Raw genomic sequence first — 23,565 nt, 5'->3', positions numbered from 1 at the left:
TGAAAATGATCGGTGTACTCCCAACTTTTTAGCCACTTGAGATTATTTCCCTTCCTTTCGACACCCCTATCTGCTCTTAAAAGTTGAATAAAGTTCACTTTATGGCTAGTGATAAATGGATACGGGAATGCATGCTAGTGAGACTTGTATTGAAGTGCTAATTAAGTGACTCGCATGATTTGATAATTGATCTATTTGATGTATGAATGACTAGACCCATCACGACACACACACGTTCAAACTAGTGTTGATATTTATGTGTAGATGAGAAATGAGTACTCGTTTGCGATTTGACTTGACTATGATTGGTAGTGGGAAAGTAAACTGAGGCATGAACATAACCGTTGTCGACTCACCATTGACATTTACTTGTGTTGGTTTTTCTTGTTTGAGTTTGTTTGTTTTTGTTGAGTTTGTTTAGTATCTCGTGCTTTAACCTATTTTACTCGAGGGCGAGCAAAAGGTTAGTATGAGAGGGTTGATAGGACTCGTTTTTACGTGTTTTTAGTGTTGGTTTTGAGTCGCATTCATGCATCATATTAGTTTGTTTAGTTTAATTTAGCATTCATTTAGCATTATTTAGCATTTGGCTGATCTCGTGTATTTTGTGGTGGTTTTGTAGGAAGTGGACCAAAAAGTGGGATTTTATTTGCATAGCATCGAAGAGGTCTCGCTAGGGCGGTCAAAAGTGACCGCCCCAGCGAGCATATTGGCCCAGCCGAGGAGTTTCTGCGCGAGTCCCTCGCTAGGGCGGTCAAAAGTGACCGCCCCAGCGAATCCATCGATGTGAACGAGAATATTTTGCGCAAAGCTCTCGCTAGGGCGGTCAAAAGTGACCGCCCCAGCGAGACCAAAGACACGGCCAGGAATTTTAATTCGAGAATCACTCGCCCAAGCGGACAATCTTGACCGCCCTAGCGAGCGACGCAATCCGGGAAGATTTGTTTCCAAGTTTTGTGGACTCTATCTTACACCATAACCTAATACACGAGGGAGGCGCCGTTTTGGAGACTATTCTGATATTTTCCATCATTTTTTCTTGGGAGGAAGGCTAGTAGCAAGAGAGACTTTCGAAGAACTCGAGAATTCCAAGCGTCGCAGCCGTCATCCATCGTCAACCTTAGTATTTTAATTATTCAGTTTTTATTTCTTGCATAGATTGTTGATTTTTATTATGAATTTTGTTGGCTAAACTCTATATTTGTTGGGATTTGAGGGGATCCTACCCCGTACTCGTTGTTTAACATTATTTATCGACGTTTTTATGAGTGATTTGTTTATGCTTTTGTGTTTTCTTATTTCAATTGAAGTCTAGCTAACTTCCTTTGATTATTTCATGTTGTTAATGATTTCGATAGAATAATTGACAATAGGATCGAATAGCATAGACCACGGATTTACAATTTTAGTAGATATACGGAATTGGGTACGTGTCGATAGTGATAATTCACCCGGATGAAAGCTAGCGGATTCCATAAAACGTAATGCAATCGTGAACTGTTAAATAATTGAGGATACTTGATTACTGCATGTTTATGATTAGTATTAATATAGCTCGACAGAGTATATTAATTAGTCTAGGGAATTCCGTCGAATGCACGAGTAAAAGTCGAGTATAATTATTTGAACACGAGCGGTAGGTGAACTGATAATTCCCAACAAATTCGCTTCTCATTTGATTTACCTCCAATTTAATCATTGATTTCTTGATTATTTGTTCTTGCATTTTAATCATTTTAGTTATTAAATTCACTTTAGTTTAATCACCAACTCAATCTATCGTTGCTAAAGAAATTGAAGTAAAAATAAGAATATTGTAACGCAGTCCTTGTGGATCGATACTCGTATTAACTTACGTTTATTATAACTTGACTATCGTGCACTTGCGATATTTTAAATCGAGCTTTCATTTATAAAACAAATTTTGGGACTATTCACTGTGCAAGTTTTGCTCGATCAATAGCCATTGCATTTAATATGTGAACAGGAGTTCGAGTAGCAATTGAAAGCTGAATGATTTCCTGTAGAAACGAAAAATATAGATTTTCTTTGAGGATTGAGGATAATCGTGATTGTAATGAAGACGAACTGAATCAAAGCGGGTAAAGTACTTATGTTTGTGATTGTTTGAATTATCGGACACGTGTCAGTCCAGTAAAATTTTGAGTAAAAATGTGTACGTGTGCTATAAGCGTGTGTACAATTTTTGAGTGGTTAAGAATGTGTCCACGTTATAAACTGAAATTCATCATGATTTGGCAGACAGTCACGTCATTTGATTTGGAATATAATAGGTTTAATTAATTAACCCTCCCAGAGTTGTACAGGAGCTCCAGCTTCTGTAACTCTTCCCAATAGGGAAGACTGGCATAGAAAACCTTGTCCTCTATAGCAGCTTTTTGAGCTTCAAGCGAAAGTGGAGAGACGTTTGAACTACTTGCTCCTTCCTTTTTTTTTTTTCTGCTGATACTTGTGACTAACTCCTCTACTTTTATTTATAGGCCAAGTCCAGGAAAATGAAAGGACACTTCCTTAAGTGACGATTACTCTACTAAGCCTCAGGATTCTCTTAATTAATTGTGGCGGAAAAGAACAACGAGCTGCTAATGAGAAATCATCAGTCCTGACCCACTGGATCGACAGCATTTCCAGAAGTAAATGATGTGAGTAAAAATGAATTTAAACTTGGAAAGAAAAATCAAATTCAAAGACAACGTTTTGGTCGAGGTCGAAATAGAGGTCTTGGTCATGAACATGGACATGGAAGTGGTCGTGGTCGTGACCGTGGTTTTGAAAACAATCAAGATAGTTACTTCTATAACTCATCTTAAAATGTCATCACGAACCATCCACTGAAAAGACATAATGAGAACAGAGGTGTTAATGAAAATCACTCAAAATGATTTGAAAGTTCTTGTTTTAGATGCGGCACTCCAGAACATTGATCTCGTATTTGTTGAGCCCCCGAGCACCTTTATAAGCTCTATAAAGAATCAATAAAGGGAAAAGAAAAAGAAACCAAATTCACTGTATACAGTAGCCATTTGAGTGATTCAACTCATTTTGATGCTGCAGATTTTCTGAATGATTTATCTGAAAATGATCCATATATTGGTGGAATTGAAATGTAAAATATTTTATTTTTCATGTGTTCATAAGATAATGTTTTATTGTATAATTATGATATGCCTTATATTTTCAATAAATTACATACGTATTATCAGTAATTTTTTCATTGCATATTTTGTAAAAAAATTCAAATATGGAAACTACAATGAACAAAGCTAAACAAGAAACTAATATCATGGAATTTTGCATACCTGATAGTTGTACAATGCACACTATTCTCCGATATTAAAGATATTTCTTGGAACTAAAACAAACAAAAACAATGGTGAATATAATATCAGGTCTTGTAGACTTGATTAAAGATTGTGGTAAAGCACATTTTTTGTTACTTAATGGTAAAAAATTTCTGATAAATGATGTTTTATATTCACCACAATCGAAAAGAAATTTGTTGATTTTTAATAACATATATTCCCATGTGTATGATATTTAAACAATAAATGAAGAAAATGAGATATATATGTGTCTTACCACATATAAATCAGGAAACGAATAAGTAGCTGAAAAACTACCAATGTTTTTTACTTGATTGCATTATACACATATAAGTCCAATTGAATCAAACATGGTAGTTGATAATTATTCAATACTAATCAATTGGCATGCTCGATTAGGACATCCTTGTTCAACAATGATGTGAAGAATTATAAAAAATACACATGGTCATTCGCTGAAAGACCATTAGACCTTCCAAAAATAATAAGTTTCAATGCAAAGCATGTTTTCTTGGAAAACCCATTATAAAAACATCACCAGCTAAAATCCAAACTGAATCACCTATGTTTCTTGAACGTATTTAGGGTGATATTTGTGGGTAAATTCATCTACCATGTAGATCATTTAGATATTTTATGGTATTGATTGATGCCTCCAGAAGATGATCACATGTATATTTAATATAAACTCGAAATGTGGCATTTGTAAGATTACTTGCTCAAATAATAAAATCGCGGAATCAATTTTTCGATAATACGATTAAGAAAATTAGACTTGATAATGATGGTTAATTTACTTCATAGACTTTCAATGATTAATTATATTATTGTATGTCAATGGGAATCACTGTTGAGCATCATGTTGCTCATATACATACACAAAATGGATTAGCTGAATCTTTGATTAAACGTCTACAACTGATTGCTAGACCAATGCTTATAAAAACAAAACTTCCTGTTTTTATATGGGGACATGCAATTTTACATGCTGCAGCATTAATTCGCATCAGACCAAGTGCATATCATAAATACTCGTCATTGCAGCTTGCCTTTGGTAAAGAACCAGATATTTCTCATCTGAGCATTTTTGGATGTATGGTATATGTGCATATTGCACCGCCACAACGAACAAAATTGGGACCTCAAAGAAAGATCGGAATTTATGTTTGTTAGGATAGCCCATCAATAATTCAATATCTTGAACCTCAGACAGACGACGCGTTTACAACATGTTTTGCTGATTGTCATTTTAATGAGGAAATCTTCCCAATGTTAAAGAGAGAAAAAAAACATATCAAAAAAGAAATTACATGGTATATATCATCATTGTTATATCTGGATCCAAGAACTAAACAATGTGAAATATGTACAACAAATTGTGCATTTTCAAAGAATAGCAAATCAAATACCAGATACATTTGCAGACACAAAAAGGGTAACTAAATCATATATATATGGTGTAAATACCTTTGCTCGAATTGAAATTCCAAATAAACAAATTGAAGACACTCATCATGTCATAAAACTATTGAAGCATGGAAGATCAATCGGTTCCAATGATAAAAATCCTCAAAAAAGAAAAAACATAAAAAAACACGATGATCACAAAATAGAGAATGATATTTCGACAGAAATACATGATGATGAAAATGTTCTGTTAGAAACACAAATTGATAAAAATTGTGAAATCTCTATCAATTATATTAATACTGAAAAAATATGGAACCAAAAATATAAAAGAAATTGATGAGATATTTTCTTATAATGTGACATTTGACATCATAAATGACAACGAAGATCATGAACCAAAATCTTTTGGTGAATGTAAAAATCGAGGGACTGGATAAAATGGAAAGACGTCATCCAAGTTGAATTGGATTCGTTAAATAAACGTAACGTTTTTGGACCTATAGTCTTTACACTTGAAGGTGTAAAACCTGTTAGGTACAAATGGGTTTTTGTTTAAAAGCGAAATGAGAAAAAATGAAATAGTAAGATATAAAGCTCGATTTGTTGCACAAGATGTTTTCTCAAAGACCTGGAATTTATTATGAAAACACGTATTCTCCTGTTATGGATTCAATTACATTCCAGTATTTGATTATTTTGAAGGTATCTGAAAATTTATAAATGTGTCTTATGGATGTTGTCATAGCTTACTTATGCGGATGTATGTATATATATATACATACATAGACACACACACACATATATACGAAAATCCCTGAAGGATTTAAGATGCCTGAAGCACAAATTTCAAAACTCAGATAATGTTATTCTGTGAAATTGCAAAGATCATTTTATAGGTTAAAACAATCCGGCCGAATGTATTATAAGCGGCTAAGTGAATACTTAATGAAAAAGAGATATGATAACAATTCAATATGTCCTAGCGTTTTTGTTAAGAAAACAATATTTTGATGCGTAATTATTGTTGTTTATGTTGATGATTTAAGAATCATTGGAACGAATAAAGAAATTCAAGAAGTTGTGTCGTACTTGAAGGAAAAATTTGAAATAAAGGACCTGAAAAAACAAAATTTTGTTTGGGTTTGCAAATTGAACAAAAAGAATGTGGAATATTTGTTCACCGGTCAAATTATACTGAAAAGGTCCTTGAACGTTTTAATATGGATAAATCAAATCATTTAAGTACTCTAATGGTTGTTAGATCATTAAACATAGAAAATGATCCATTCTGTCCCGTGAAGATGATGAAGTTATTCTTGGTCCAGAAGTACCATATTAAGTGCTATTGGTGCCCTTATGTATATTACAAATTGTACAATACCTGATATATCTTTTGCTGTACATTTATTGGCAAGATTTAGCTCATATCCAACAAAGAGACACTGGAACGGAATTAAACATATATTTCGTTATCTACAAGGAATGACAAACTTGGGACTTTTGTATTTAAAAAAAAATAATCAAATCATAATTAGTTATGTTGATGCTTGGTATTTATCTGATCCACACAAGGCACGTTCCCAAACCGGATATGTATTTACTCGTGGAGGCACTGCAATTTCTTTGCGTTCACATAAACAAACACTCGTAACAACTTCATTAAATCACGTCGATATTATTGCACTACATGAAGCAAGTCGTGAATGTGTGTGGCTAAAATCAATGACCTAACATATCCAAATCTCATGTGGATTATCATTCGACAAGAAGCATGTGATGCTATATGAAGATAATGCTGCAGGTGTTGCTCAAATGAAAGAATGATACATAAAAAGCGACAAAACTAAACATATTCCCCCTAAGTTCTTCGCATTCACCCTAGAGCTTGATAAGAATAAAAATATTAATATTCGTTATCATTTACATCTTAGAGTTGTGAGATATCATTGAAACATTGTTGCTACCTAGATTTTTGTTTGATTAAATTTGAGGTTCAACTTTCATCATAAGTTAACAACTTCATTTTTTAGTAAATATGTTAGAAACACAATCACAAGTTTAATTATCATCAAAAGTAAAATTGTTAAAGTTTCTAAACCCAAAGGTTAACAATTTTTTTAAAAAAATATAACATATTATATAATTTATAAAATCAATATTTGAAATATGAATCATAAAATATATTCTTTTATGAGGAAACCATAAGGTTTTAAAATTCGCATTACTTTGTTTAGGAATTTTCTACGAATATGTTGAAACAAACCATGAAACGAACTTGCATCGCTATGCTTGCAAACATGCAAAACGAATCATTTTTTTCAAATCTCATCTCATCAATGTCTGTAGTTTCAAAAATCTTTCCAAGCTCTTGGAATTATATAAAACTGCATCATATACATTCTCTTTTAGAATCTTTGAAGGACTTTGAAAATAGAAAAATTATATCATATGACTCTACGTTCGTATAAAATCCTCATGTATCATTATAATATTTATAATTCATGAATTCAACCGCATAATATATGTTTAAATAAATTATAGTTCTTATTTTTCTACAACTACTATGATTTTTCGAAGAGTAGGTCTCTTCTGAGACGGTCTCACGAATCTTTATATGTGAGACATGTCAATCCTACCAATATTCACAATAAAAAGTAATACTTTTAGCATAAAAAGTAATACTTTTAACATAAAAAGTAATATTTTTCATGGATGACCAAAATAAGATATTTGTCTCACAAAATACAACCAGTGAGATCGTCTCACACAAGTTTTTGCCTTTTTCGACTTAATTTTGAATGTTGCTTCTTCTCAATCTTCCTTCTCCAAGAATGGTAACTTTTATCTTCACAACTTTTTATCTTCTTTCTATAAACTTATTGATATATAATTGATCATATCTATGATTTTTACACATTTCAGATTTGAAATGGAGATTTAGATAATGATACCAAGATGGTGTTAAAATTTGCAAGCTGTTTTAATATTTATAGATAGAATAGATATCTGATGGCCTGGTATAAATGAATATATATTAATCATGCATATCATGTGCCTTTTTTTATTTCCGCTTTCTTAAATGATTAATTAATGTTCATTGTGTTTGTTCAAAATTTATCTGCAACAAATAGCAGAAAATCAATCATAAATATACAAATATTGTAAACTAAAAAAATTAAAGCAAAAACTTGTGTGAGACGGTCTCACGGGTCGTATTTGTGAGACGGATCTTTTATTTGGGTCATCCATGAAAAAGTATGACTTTTTGTGCTAAGGCTCCGTTGGTATGTGTGATGAGATAAATAAATTATTAGTAATTAGAGTGATTAAAAAATGAGAGATATGGATTAATAGCATGGTAGGATAAATAACATGATATTTGGTATGATTTTAAAATGATGGATTAATTTTGTAAATTTTATTGTAATGACCAAAATGTCCCAAGTGTTAATTAAATATATATTCTTAAAAATAATTTGATAGATAATTAAATATTTATAATTATAATTTGCATTCATTAAAATTAATTTAAATATATTTATTAGAAATATATTTGTAAATATGCATTTAATTAATAACTAAAATAGTAATAATATCTTGAATATTAATTTTATTGTTATATTTATTAGAAATATATTTGTAGATTGTGTATTTTTAATAAACGACAAAATAATATTTGACATGGTATAAAATGATGAGTGTTGGTATGAAATAAGAAATAAGAGGATAAAAATGTAATTTGATGAGTGTTGATAGCCTATCTCACTTGTTTTATTAGATTAATAATCAAATAATTATCTATAAAATTGGATCTTAAACCGGGTCAAAGTGATTATGAAAGTATCTTAAAATTTTAACCAAACATTATAAAATGTTCGATTATTAATCTAACCTTATTTAATCCACCCAACCAAACACACCCTAAGAGTTTAGCTCCCCCTGATAGATCGATTGGTTAAGGCGGACACGAATATCCTCTTTTTCAGTGGATAAAGTCTCGACCTCTCTCTTCCTCTCACTCAGTCTGGCTCTAAGTTGCTGAATCTGACGGGATTGATAGTGAAAGGCAAGTTCCTTCAAACGAATGGCAGTTTGGGCACGGGTGTGGGGTCGCATGGGAGTAAATGGAGCAATTTTCCGAAATCAAAAATGGAAATGCTCAGAATCGGAAAGAGACAATATATAACAAGGGACAATATGCAATATATATGAAATTTTCAAAAATTATATAAATATTTTTTTTTCAAAATGGAAAGTTTGGAATTTGACATATGGGTTCGAATCATATGTTGAGAGGATTCCAGAACAATTGACGGAATCGAATTCGGAGTTTCCTATGAGAATTTATAGGGTCTACGAATATTTTCTAAAACGAGAAAAACGACGTTTCGGAGGCCTAAACGGAGGAATTTCGCGATTTCAGCCCCTACCTCACGACAAAGTGGTGATTTCCACTTGTTAGACCGTTTCGGAGGGGATAGGATCGGCCTTTCTCAAAAATCCGTCGATTTTTTTTTTTTTGTAAAAATTCTCATTTTTCCCAAACGGATTATGAACCTGGCGGCTCTGATACCACTTAAATGTCACGCCCCGAGACTCGGGATTGACACGGGCGTTGTTTAACAATCACACAATCGAAACAACAAGCCTTTGTAGTACAGTGTAAACCAAAACTAGTTTATAACTCATAATTTAAACGATAATAACCATTGTCTTTACAAACCGAAATCTCAAAACAACATAGTCTAATGCGGAAACGTAAAACTGAATAACATAAACTTAAACTTAATCTAATTCTCGAACATTCACCATCCCCAGAATTGTTCAGACTCTTCCTCTTCGATTTCTTCTTCAAGCTTATCTGGGAAGGGTTGTAAGGGGAGTGAGTATTTGGGAATACTCAGCAAGTGGGGGAATATTGAGCACAATAAAACAACATGCATAAATTTCGAGATTTTCATGACTTGCATACATACTTCATAACACATGCATAACATTGACCAGCCACTGTGATTTATCTAACTTTCTGTGGTTTAGTGACGTCAGTCCCTAATTTTTACTCCTCTAAGGGGGCGAGACCATATAGAGGTTATATCCCCCACCGCGTAAGAGTACATCATGGTTGGGATTCCCACCCATATACAGTCGATTCCTCACAGTGATTAAAACAGTATGACAATTCGACACAAGAAAAAGGAGTATAAAATAACATGTACTCTACCGTATTTTTGAAAACACACGAAGGATGCATAATCGAAATTAATTCTTTAAAACAACCCACTTACTGTATTTGAATGCTAAGAAAACGTAGATGCTTGGCTTCGGGAATTGGGTCGCTTCAATTTTTGGCCTAACTTCGGGACGATTTTTGGGCAATATTTCGGCCAGAGAGGCTGCTGGAATTTTCGAAATTCAGCAAGGGATTTTCGAAAATTTGGTGTAGGGAATGCTAGGGGTTGATGGACTATTTATAGGAGAGGATGGTGAGTCTAAACTTGGTACTCAAATCATACCAAAATTTGCTCCAAATCTCTCAATATTTGACTCCAATATCCTTACCAATTTTCGAAAATTCATCTACCTAAGTTGTAAGATTTCTTGATCTCATGGCCCTTGATTTGGCTTAAAAATATGATGGCTAGATCCAACGGTTTTGGTGCAAAGTTTTGATTATTTCCTTCCAATTAACCAAACATCTAACCATCACAAAAATCTTGGCATTTAATCTAGGAGAATTTCGAAATTGCTTGAAATATTTATGCTTTAATTCCTTTAAACTTGTATGGTATTCCAATCTCACAAATTCTCTTCCCAAATTTCGAAAATAATCATGCCTTGGTGTAGATATTATTATCTTGATACCAAAGATTTCCCAATAATTATTTTCCCATAAGCATATATCATTTAATACAATAATAAAAAAAATCTTATGCTAAATTTCCTTACAAATATTAATTACATTAGTGCAAGATTTTCGGTTCTCACAATAAATATGTGAAGACATAATTACTTATTTTATTTCTCAATTTTATTTACCCATGAAGTGTTGAAGTATTTTAGATAATTTACTTATTATGTCTATATCTCTATCTAAATCAATACAAACATAATTACTTGTGAAAATCATAGATCCGCCGTTTACATATATATTTGTGGTTGTCAATGGCGTTTCGCGAGTACCCCAAGGAGCCAGCCGATAAAGTTGATTCAGAATTTAAGAAACATGGCATTTGTGCAAGTGACTGGCCCCGATCGACGTACCATATATATATAATATGGATCGATATTTTGTGACAATTATATAATATATATATATATATATATATATATATATATATAAATAATTAATTTTCAAGCCTCCTCGATGGGCTAGAATTAAGATTGAAAGGGAAGAGTGAGTTGGTGAAGAAGAGCTGCAATTGGTACGGCAACTTTGGGTTCATATGCAAAACCAAGCAACTCGTCGACGTCATGATCATGAATATAAGGACATGCCGGCATCCACAGCCATCGCTTCCGACCAAACTCATACAACAACGCTTTATGATCTGATGAAGTACCTTTAATCATTATCACTACAAACTCACCGTGTGCAATGCAGTCGAACCCACGCCCTCCTTCAATCTCCGCAAATTCAATATACAGTTGCTGTGGCATCCTTTCTATCTCCACCCACATACTTCCCCCGCTTTCTTGCAATCCCCACATGCGCAGGCTCTTCGGAACATTTAGCTTGCTTTTCTCAACTGCCGCAACTAACAACAGCTTTCCTCCTCTCTCAACCAGGCTCGGAGAACGTAGAAACCTGCGCATAGGTGCCTGAATTTCGCACCACTGATTCATCCCAATCTCGTAACTCAACACACTGAAAGGGCTGTAGTTCATGCAGTAGAATCGACCTTCCACGTGAACCATCCGTCTTGATTCAAGGCTACATAGTCTCGGGAGACTAGCGGTTGTTCCCCATATGGAGTAGAATCCACCTCCATCGATGTGGAAGCTTTCTGAACTCAGATTCTTGACCGCGTAAGGAGATATCATGTCGTCTCCAGCGAAAACCAAGTCTATGGAAGAGTCGGAGATGGTCAAACCAATCGAAGGACAGAGCCTGGGCCTCAGCGTTGAGGGCAACTGAATTAGGGAGTTAGCAGCACCAAGGGTCAGTGGGTTGCAGAGGAGAATGGTCTTAGAACCAGCTTCTTCAGATACCCAACAAACTATGCCACCCGAAGAAGAGGCGGGAAAAAATCCATATGGGATCAAAGGGAAAGAGAGGTGGTACCATTTCAAGTCGAGGGGATCGAAAAGGTAGCCTTCATATCTGTGAACACCGGAGGTAGTACCGGTGGGGTGGTGGTTAATATTCCTGTAGATGTAATTTTTCAGAGGGTGTTGCTTGAAGAACAAGAACCAGTGACGGGGAGGCGACACTTGAAGATATAAGTCTAGGAAGGTGTTGGCGAAAATGAGAGCATACCACCTTTTACATACTATCCGAGCTCGAAAAAAGGCGGGTGGGGGGAGACAGGATATAATACGATCGATCAAGCTTTGAGGAAGTCTACTCCATATTCTGCTGTCCATCCATGGAGTTGGAGTTGGAGTAATTGTACCGGGGATAAGTGAAGTATAGGATGTGGTGTGTCCTGATGCTTCCATGAATTTATGGAGTAAGCTTCTCATGCAGCTTCTAGCTATATATATATATTAGCTAGCTTGATTAGTAATTAGTGACATTCATTGGGCTGAATTTGGTGAGATGAGTTAGGCAGCATACATTCGTTCAAGAAAGCAATAAATAAATAAATATATATATATATATAAATAATAACTGGGAGCATCAGCACGCAGGCACGCACGTGAAAGCATATAACTTGATTAATATGTGAAATTCGATCGGTGGATAAGGAAGACAAAATAGGGATGGATATTGAGGAATGATGAAGAAAATATCATTGGTTCGGACTATAAATTAGATAATTAAAGACATATATCAGATCGGGGTTATAGATGATCAATATATTTTTTCGAAGGTTTTTTAGGTTAAGATGATCAGAATATAGATATAGAAAGGAAGGGACATGATGTAAAATAAATATCACGATGATTTTGCAAGGTGCAAAATTAAATGTTTTACTAATGTGATATTAAAAAAATAAACAAAAGATAATAAAATAATCAAATCATGAAAATATATCTCATTATTTTTTTTTTCTGAAGAGATGCTAAAATAAATAAATAAACAAACAAAAGACAATAAAATAGTCAAATCATGAAAATATATCGGGTATCTCAATCTTTCTATTTGATGTGTCCATGCATCCATCGTCTCATTGTTTTCTTGTGAGCAGAAATTTAAAGTGCACATCTGACAACCACTACTGTTACAATACCTATTACGTGCACAAGAGAAATTAACATTGATTTTTGTTGTTAAACAAAAGTATCGAAAGCTCATTTAATATCGTGCATCACCGATTCCATATTCTACGAGGCATCAACTTACTATATATTTGTATATACCAACTTTCTAATCCTACACATGTAATAAATGGTGCATTGAAAACAATATTTTAGTTACTGCATCGGATTATTTTTCAGGAATTCGTATCATATTTTGGTCCAATTAATCTGTGTGCTCGACGGTATGGCTGGTATCACTGGATTATTAGCAGGGGCGGATTTAGTGTAGGGCGAATGGGGGTCACGGCCCCCCCAAAAAATTTTAGCGACGGTTATGACGGAAACCGTCGCAAAATCCGCGACGGTTTTATCAACAACCGTCGCTATATGGCGGCCACGGCCCCCCAAAAAATTTTAAAAATTTTTTTAGCGACAGTTTGACAAAAACCGTCGCAAAAACCGCGACAGTTTATTGGCGACGGTTTTTGAGAAAACCGTCGCAAAATAAACTAAGTGGCCCCCCCAATGCCAAAATCCTAGATCCGCCCCTGATTATTAGACCCAAATAATTAAATTTAAGAGCGGTTCAAGTGATCCTATGTATGATACATAAATCTCTAGGTCAACATATCATTTTGATGATCAATTGGCGTGAAGAGATCATCTCTTTTTCTTCCTAGCTAACACCACACCAGTAAAACGTTCACCATTATATCAAGGCGACTGCTTTTCTCCCCTCCAAATCAGAAAAGAAAAACATTTTGAAGACTTGGCTTGTTTAGCTTAATAGAGGTCCTAAGTAGCTAGCTAGCTAGCTTCTTGGCTCAAGTGTCTTGTTTTTGTCAATCGATGGAAGAGAGAGTACTTTCAATGAAAAGTAGAAAAGTGACCAAATCTGGAAATCATGGGTTTCCTTAGCTTGAAGAAAACTACCGAAAAGGAAAAAAGTTTATCTCTCCGTATTTGGAATTTGACCACCCTTGCAAGGAACCCCTGATTAATTGGTTTACAATGGCAAAGTAAAGAGCTACAGTTACTGATCCAAATAGTTAGTATTATTTAATTTGGGTATATATATTATAGTAGCTACTACGTTTCAACCATTACCGGTAGCAAATGAAATGTTGGGTGTGGTGTTTGTTAGAGTAGATATCTTATAAGTCAACTGTTGGCTATGGATTTTATTGACTCAAATGTAATAAACAATCTTTATTTTAATATAATTCATTATTTCATGGTTTGTTATTTCTTTATCTGTATACTCATGTGAACAACATAGATAAAGTCCTTGATTATACTTTAATGCAAATGAATCGTAATTCGATGTTGAAACTCGTTTGTAAGCACTGTATAATCTAAATTCGTTCCTAGTCGATTCAGCTGCCTAAAACGTGGATAAATGTCACTTGAGCTCGAGACTAGCATATGTGATGTTATGTACCGCGTTTCTTGGTAAGGGCATAGAGATGTCCAAACATGCAGATGGGTAGTCATATGATGATTATACCGAACAACCATCCCTCGAACTTTCCAAGTGGTTATCATTCATCGAGAGGATAAATACATGGTAATAATTGTACACCATTAGTCCTTACGACCAGGAACAACGATGAGGCTTTATATGCTAGGGTTGTGCTTTGACTCGTTTACAGGCTCCAGGAGAGTAATCAGGTGGCGAGGTTGGGTACATTTGCGACACATATAGGAGCCAGTGCATTGTAGTCGGGGATTCACTGCTCACATGCGGGTGTGGACATCCTATGTGATCAGATGAAATTATAGTGTGTGCAATCTCTGGCCAGAGTATGAGATGTACGTTAGAGAAGGAGTTCTCCAACAGTACATGCGATGCCACTATTTATATTTATCACATAGTTATCGAATTATTATGCAACCCTCGATGAACCAATGGTTGCAGATTGGGATATATGAGATGAAGGATCGTACTGTACGCTAATCATAATCGACTTGTTCTTGCAGGCACTATCAGTAATACCTAGGGAATCATGGGTCGATGCTACTAGGCGCTCTTACCATGGTTCGATGGGTTTAATCAGAAATATGATTTATGAAATTCTCATGATCAATGTTGATACATAGAATGAGGCAAATAAGGGTAAGCTCGAATAAAGGATTGTGTCCTGAATCACAAGGAGTTGTGAACCCACGGTTAGTTGTATCCATGAACCATTGAGGGTCACACAAGCACTAGATCGTTTCTTCCCGTTGAGAGAATAAATTCAAAATTTTGAATTTATATTATGATATAGTAAATTCAATAAATTCAAGGAGTTGAATTTATGATAATTAAAGGAGAATAAATTCAAGGTGTTGAATTTATAAATTTTGAGAATTTAATTTATTAAACTCAAAAGTTGATTTAATTAAATATTAAATTTTGGAGATGATAAAATTAAAGAAGTCGAATTTATAATTTAAATAACAAATTCAAATGTTGAATTTTTAATCGATTTAATTTATTAAGCTCAAAAGTTAGTTTTTAAATATTAAATTAAAATTTGTGAGAATTATGTGTAATGGGCTTGTAGGAATACAAGTCCTACATACTAAATAATTAAAATTCTTAATGGACTGTTTTAATTAATTAAACTAGTTGGACTAGCCCAATTAATTAATCAAGTCTATTAATGTTAATTATGATTATTAGGTTATGACTTAATTATAAATAGGAGTAATCAAGCCATAACCTTAGCAACCACAAGTCACCAATTTTCGAAAACGTAAAATTTTTCTAATTTTCTAGTGCAAATTAGAAGAGGAACAAATCATCTAGTCGTTGACCTGATTAGAAGAATAAAGAAATGAGTTCTTGAAGAAAGTTTGTAGGGATTTCATCAAGAGCTATATACGCTAAACCCAGGATAGTTGGAGTCGTGTGATTAATTCACCAAAGGTATAAATTCTTACGCCCTATGAATGTTTAATCTTAAAACCATACGAGTGCCCAAAACAAATATATTTTTATTGTCAAAATAAAATAAAAATTTGAAAACTTCCGCTACGTTTGTAGCACGAGAAAACCGAGATCCAACACCCCACATGCCCAAGCACGTTCGGTTTCAATAGATTTATAAAATGCCGCTTCATCTTATTTAGGTCACCATTGAGGCCAAAAAAAAATGAAACTACTGGTGATTCTATTCTATAATGAGATAAGAATTCTCAATGTATTTTTTGTATAAGATATTTTCTTGAAGATATCAATTCAAAACAAACATGTGGCGTGTATCGATACTTTTTGTTTTGAAATAAGATGTTCGCACGATTCTTGTACAATATTTTTCTTCGTGTAGCATAGAATCACCCGAAACCTACCCTTGTTAGCCAAAAAAACAATTTTATTTCCAAGGTGTGAGGCCAAATTATTATAATTACAATTAATTATAAAATAATATTATTTTTTAAAAATATGTAACAAAAGAAATAGTTTAAAATACTTTAAAATGAATCTCGAGGCTTGGAAAAATTGCAGCAAAACTTTCACTTAAATAAAACATACCAAAAATTTAAAAATACATGTAAAGAGAAAATGACGCGCTATATTCATAAAAAATTACATATAAGTGTCAACCAGGCACAAAACAACAATTCAAATATAGATGAAAAGGCTCAAAACAACATAAAATAAGTCTCAATGAACCATAACAACTATAAATTACCATACAAATACACGGGAAATCTACCCAAACAATTGATTCTGACGTAAAATTGACCAGACCCTAAAATAATAAAATGGACTAACTGAAGACTTCAACTATGGCCACAAATCCTGTCTCAATCATGAGTTTCACGACTGGAACCCTTCCGCTGCTGTAAAACTACTCGAGTGACCTACCATGGTGCCCAACAGCAACCATACTAAATCATGCATAAACCTATAATAAAATGAAATGTGTAATGCATGAACATGACTCGATAACAATAGGAGAATATGAGCCAATAAACGGTGCGATAATAATGAGTACTGTTTGAGCAACAACACATAGGAGAGCTACATCGTCATGCAACTAAACAACCCTGCCCACTATGCGATGTATGTCGTGTTGTGTCTAATAAACACCCATGACTCGGCCTCCATACAGCTGATAATGATACAACAGGAAGGCACAATAACTAACAATGTATGATGTCAATATTTCAAGTCCATATAACGCATAAAATGCATCAAAAAATAGACAATCACAATTTCGGTATAAGAGATAACTCGACTCAAATGCCGTTAGCTGATTCCGAAATGACCACTTGTTCCAGGAATACAATACAACAAATGAAACGAGTAACAAGAATGATAGGCTCAACATGAATGTCATAAAATTACGCCATATACGAAGTGCCATAAAATATGTCAAATAATTTAACATATAACTAAGCAAGACATTTAATTCACATAAATCACATAAAAAACTTAAATACGAGTAAAACATAATTTATAATTTATCATTGTATATTACCGAATTGTAATATACCTAAACCAAATTTGAACCACAACAAACTCAACTTTGAACTTCACTTAGAATAAAATTCATATCTCATTCATTGCTTACTCAAACCAAGTTCCGTCAATTGGAAATGAAAGGTAACTTAATTATCTAAGTTTTCCGGTTGAAACCAATTCCAAATCTCAGTCGTTTAATTCCAGAATTCGATTGAATACATTGGATTCATTTTGTTATCAGAAGATTTTCAACAGCACAACAACTTCAGGAAAATATGCATAACTATCTCTATTGTTGATAAAATTAAAATTATTATGGTTTTATTTTGAATATAACTCATAGATTGCACACAGCTCATAACGTCGAAATACAGTAAATTTGCTTCTTATCTAAATCACGGAATATAGATTTTACACATTCTGGTAGAAAATTCATATCAAATACATAACCAATTTGAAATCGATTATTTTAGCGATCAAAGAAAGCCAACCCATAGCACTACAAGTTCAATTTAGATCATAACTCCATATTCTCCATGTACAAGTCGCATCAACATGAAGAACAACTCACCTAACTAAATCTCGAGAAAAGATTGGATCGAGTTGTTCAAAAGGGAAAAGAGCTGAACAGAGCTTGGAATAACAAGTTTGAGTAAGATCTAAATACTAGAGTTCAATTACCATCTAAACAAGGTCTGAAAATGAAGAAAACACACCCAAAAATTTGATGGAGTTCACGGCAAGTCATCATAGAAATCTTAGAAACATGGATCGAGTTCAGCAACTTCGATCTAGCTAAATATTTGTTCTAAAATCATTATTTATAGCTAGAATTAAAGCTTAGGATGTGAGGAAAAAAACCTTTAAGAATTTTGAAATTCCTACATCTGACGAAGAAGTTATGACGGTTCTAAAGTGGCTGCTCAAGGTGGTGACGGTCATGCATTTATTTAATACTAGTGTGTTTTTTAAATTCTATATGTATTTTACATCGTTTAATTATCGGATATTTTAAAATACATATTTTTAACACACTTTCTGATTTTTTTTGGTATAATAAATTATTTTAATTTGAAAATTCAATAATTATTTTAATTATGTCAAATCACCAGATAATTAATTGTAGGGTCTTACAAAAAGTTTGACCTCAGCCTCATCTACATCCACATGAATCATAAAAACTGGAAAACAAATTAATACTATGTCCTGGATTCGAGATCCATAGTTATATATAATCCTCTTCCAAAATACCAATTGACCTTGACCTCATATTATATTCGTTTAAATCATTAAAAATGGAAAAGTTTGCCATGAATGTTTGTCAAGTAACACCAATGTCCTATTTGTTATAGTAGGTGCCCAGCGAGTCAACTTTTGGTTTGACTTTATTGAATTTTATGTAAAAACAATCTAATTTTAATAATATTTTACGATTTTATCTAATTATTATATTTACTTTATATGTATACATATGCACTCTGCATAGATAAAGTCTTTGAATATGCAAAAGGTACCATAAGGTTTGCCTCTCAACGTAAGATTATGTAACTCATTAGAAAATGTACCGTATATTCTAAACAGGTTCCTAGTCGAATCAACTGATTGAAATAAGGATAAGGGTCACTTGAGCTTGAAACTAGCATATGTGATGTAAGCGTCTTGTTCATTGGTAAGGGCATTGAGATATTCATTCATACAGATGAGTAATCCTTTGATGGTGCACTGAATAATCCTCTCTCAGACTGTCCAAGTAGTTATCACTTATCTAGTGGAATAATCTGTGGTTATGATTGTACATCATTAGTCCTATTACCCAATAAAACGTAGATGTTCTACGTGCAATCATGCACTTTGATCCATGAACCGACTCCATTGAAGTCATCGGGTGGCGAGGTTGGGTGTAGTTTCAAAATATATAAGAGCCAATATATCGTAGTCGGTGATTCATTATTTGCCTATGGGTGAAGATATCATACGTGATCTGATGAGTTAATTGTGCAAGGGGTCTCTGGCCAAGGCAAGAAATGTGTTTTAGGGAAACATGTTTTCCTAATTACACATACGATGTCACTATTATAAGCAAAAGATGCATCATATCATTATCGAATTCATATGCAATTCTTGATATACCAACTATTACAAATTTGGGCAGGATATACAAGTTGAAGGGACCATGTTGTACGCTAAGCATAACTTAAGGTTCTTACTGACACTATCAGTGATACCTAGGAGATCATGGGGTGATGCTACTAGACTATCTTACTATAATCCGATGGGTGCAATCAAAAATGATTTCTGACATTCTTGATCAATGAGTTGAAGAAAAGAATGAGGCTAACTAGAGTAAGCCCGAATAAGAATAAATGTTATTCTCAATCAAATGGAGATGTGAACTCGCAATTAGCTGTATCCACGAACCATTGAGGGTCACACAAATATCAGATTTTTTGTTCCCGTTGAGATAGTCAAGTTCAAGGAGTTGAATTTGACGACTGTAGTTTGATGGAGATCGAACAAATTAATTATAAAAGAATTTATAAGTTAATTTCATATGATGAAATATGTGGAAGTTAACTTAATTATTAATTAAATGAGAAGAGTGGAACTGTCATTTTTGTGACTTATCAGTTTAGTAACTGTCAGTTTTGATGAAAGAGTTCACAAAACTGACATCAGCCAAAAATAGATTAGTAGAAATTTTGATCTTCAAAGTTTTCAATTTGCATTATATGGACAAGATTTGTACACTCAGTACATCGACGTTGTATGATCGTCGATCGGTGTTATAATGAGTTCACAATTATTTATTTAGTAAATTTAGAATCTACGAATTAAATAATAATGTTAGTATTGGTGAATACTATATGTACAAAATTCTCATGAAATATTCTAATGTGATTATGATATGAATCCTAATGTAGGCGGGATTCCTGATATGATCAGTAATCAAAGCTTATAAATATTTCATTGGGGGTCATATGAAATAACACAAGTTATATTGTCCACCACCAAAAATTTTCTCTCCTCCACTTATAATTTTTTAACCCTTTGTTTTTCACAAGAAAATTTAGCGGCCGCATTGTAACGTTCCGTACTTTTAAACTATTTTAAAATTTTCGGAAAAATAAAATTTTTCTTAAATAAATAGTAATCCTTCAAGTTGCGATAAAGATAAACATCTCGTCCAAAATATTTACAATAAAAATATTACAAATATAGTTTTCAAAATAATTGGTTTAAAAAACGTAAAGCAATCTCGTGAAAATCAGAGTATTTGAAACATGAAAAAAGTTTTAAAAACATAGGCGGTCCTCGGGTTTAGCCTTGAAGGACCGAGTGTGCTAGTGACTTTGAAGGCATTTCGAACACTATTTTCTCCAATGAGCTGCAATAACTCGTGTTCTAAGAATGTTAACATCGATGAATTAAATTGAGTTTGGTTTAAAACCAAGCGGAAGAAACTCGAAGTAATCCTTCGTGAAGAAGATTGTTATATTAGAAAACATTTTAACTCATGTAAACTGAAAAGGGTAGATTATTTTTTGCATTCATCAGTTCAGTTATGGTGATAACTGAACAGACGGATACTCAAACTGATCCAAACAGTTTGAAAACAGCAGTTAATCAATTAAATATACAAGATGTGTTTATTGATGTTCGGAAACTTCAACTACTCCTATGTCACCCCTTCTACCTCCACCGGTAAGATCCACTAGAACACTTTGATTTATACAACTACTTGTACAAACCCACTCAGCTAAGACATACACTACTGCCTAAACTGGACTCCTAGCTACTACTGAAGGCAGCACCTTCCAGCTAACACTTCTTTAACGTCTATGTATCAAAGACTACACACACAAGTTTAACATCTTTGTGCAAGACTGTATTTGAGTGGTGGTGAGAGTGTTTGTGTGTGAGAACTGAACAAGGATGTTCTACCACATTGAGGGAGATAAGCTTTTAAACTAAGCTGATATGTCTTTGGTATCCCTCTGGGATGATTGCTTCTTGAAAGCTGATGAGCAAATAAGTGTGTCCTTTCTTTTACTACTCTACACTCTCTCTGGTATTTTCATTGCGGCTCTCTCTGTCTTCACTGGTCTTCATCTTCCATTTATAGGCGCGAAGTTAGATCGTACAGTGAGACTCATTTATTGTATCCATTGCATTTTGAATTCGTTTCTTGGACTTTGTGTCTCGAATTTTCGACTGCCTTTCTGAAACGTTTGTCTTTAATGTTCCGATGCAATGTCCATTATTGTTCTTTGACTGGACAATTACTTTGCACCTTTGTGTATAGCTGAAATCCAGAAATAGCTTGTCTTGATCTACAACTGAAAGATTCTGACTGATGCTTCGAACTAGTCAGCTGAACTGATTTCACTCTTGTTCAGTTGTACTAATCAGCTGAGTTTATTCATCAGTTGAACACTCCTTCGGCTGGCCAGGCATTTGAGGTTCTCCTGTTCAACCATTTATCAACTGGACAATCAGCTGGACTGCTCAATTGACGTAACAGTAAGACTGATTCAGTTTGTACGATCAGTTGAGTCTTCAGTTTGCGATGTAAACAGTTCGTGACTGATCCTAGCTTCTGCACACTAAGGTAAATTACGAGTAACACAAAATAACAAGTTTTGTTAACATCAAAATCAAGATTGCGAATTTGAAAAGTTCAAGAATCTCCCTCTTTTTGATGATCACAAAACTTGAGCAGTTAAGCACAATATATTCAGTTCAAGGTTAGTACATTCAAACATTGTTAAAAGCTCTCCGTCAAGAACTGAATTAAAGAAGTTTTGAAAACCATTTATAGATAGAGGATAAAAGAAATCCCCCCCCCCCCCCCCCCCCCCCCAAAAAACTGAATTGAAAACAACAAAAAAGAAGCACTTTTCAGTTGACGAAAAGAAAAATTCTTCTCAACAACTGAATTTTAAAACTTATTAAAAAAATTAATTTTCAGTTTGGGGATAAAAGGAAAACTCCCCCTCAAAGACTGAATAAAATCCCGTATTTGAAAAATACTTATCTAGTCATTCATTTAGAGGTTATAATCATTCAAGCATCGTAGACAAGAAATCTGGAAGTATCCATTTAGTCACAACGAAACACATCTGAATAAACATGATATTTATTTAAATAAATTTCTTTGTATTTACATTTGAGTACATAAAGGAAAACTTGCTACAACAATAGCATATTTTAAACAATATCAGACATCAGTCGATTTATGTGATAGAACTGGATATACCATCAATTGGTTGTCTTGACTGTTTTAAATGCTGCATCGGTTGTGAGATCAACTTGCTAGAAAAATGAGTTAAACTGCTTTGAACTTGACCTCGGTGCTTACTCAACTGGTCGAACAGACTCTAAAACTAGGATCACGTGGAATTCAGCTGGTGATTAAATTGACTAACATCCCAACATGGATGAATTTTGTCTCAAGAACAACTGACCTGGTAGGCTTGCAACTGAAATATTGTTCAGCAAGAAATTTATTTGTACATCTTTGCAGATGATTCTCAGTACGCTGCAGGCTGATTAAAACCCCAAAACTAAGAATCTAGATAAGTGGCTACAACGTTAGTTGTAGAACCAATCCTCTCAACTCTTTGCTAAAGAGCGATATATAAATATTTTCAAATAGTTTTGAAAATTATATGAAATACTTTTAAATAGCTTTTAACACTATTTTAAAGTAACAAATTTTAAAACACGTTTTTTTTCAAATTTTCTTCTTAGAACAACTATCTCTGATACCAACTGAAGGATCGAATGTGCTAGTGCCTTTGAAGGCATTTCGAATACTATATTCTCCAATGAGCTGCAATAGCTCGTGTTCTAAGAATGTTAACACCGATGAATTAAATTGAGTTTGGTTTAAAACCAATCGGAATAAACTCGAAATAATCCTTCGTGAAGAAGACTTATATATTAGAAAAA

General features: G+C 33.7%; 1 protein-coding gene across 1 annotated transcript; it reads right to left on the bottom strand.

Annotated features, from left to right (window-relative positions):
• Nucleotides 1–10,828: 10,828 nt before the first annotated feature.
• On the bottom strand, nucleotides 10,829–12,399 carry LOC140812790 (protein UNUSUAL FLORAL ORGANS). Its single transcript, XM_073171149.1, has one exon. It carries the CDS (start codon nucleotides 12,336–12,338, stop codon nucleotides 11,130–11,132), a length of 1,209 nt encoding a protein of 402 aa, XP_073027250.1. The 5' UTR covers nucleotides 12,339–12,399; the 3' UTR covers nucleotides 10,829–11,129.
• Between the last annotated feature and the right edge of the window lie 11,166 nt (nucleotides 12,400–23,565).

This window comes from Primulina eburnea, chromosome 14 (genome assembly GCF_022965805.1).
Source record: "Primulina eburnea isolate SZY01 chromosome 14, ASM2296580v1, whole genome shotgun sequence".
Classification (NCBI taxonomy): domain Eukaryota; kingdom Viridiplantae; phylum Streptophyta; class Magnoliopsida; order Lamiales; family Gesneriaceae; genus Primulina; species Primulina eburnea.
The sequence above is the reverse complement of the archived record's forward strand: the minus strand, read 5'-3'. Positions and strand labels throughout refer to the sequence as shown.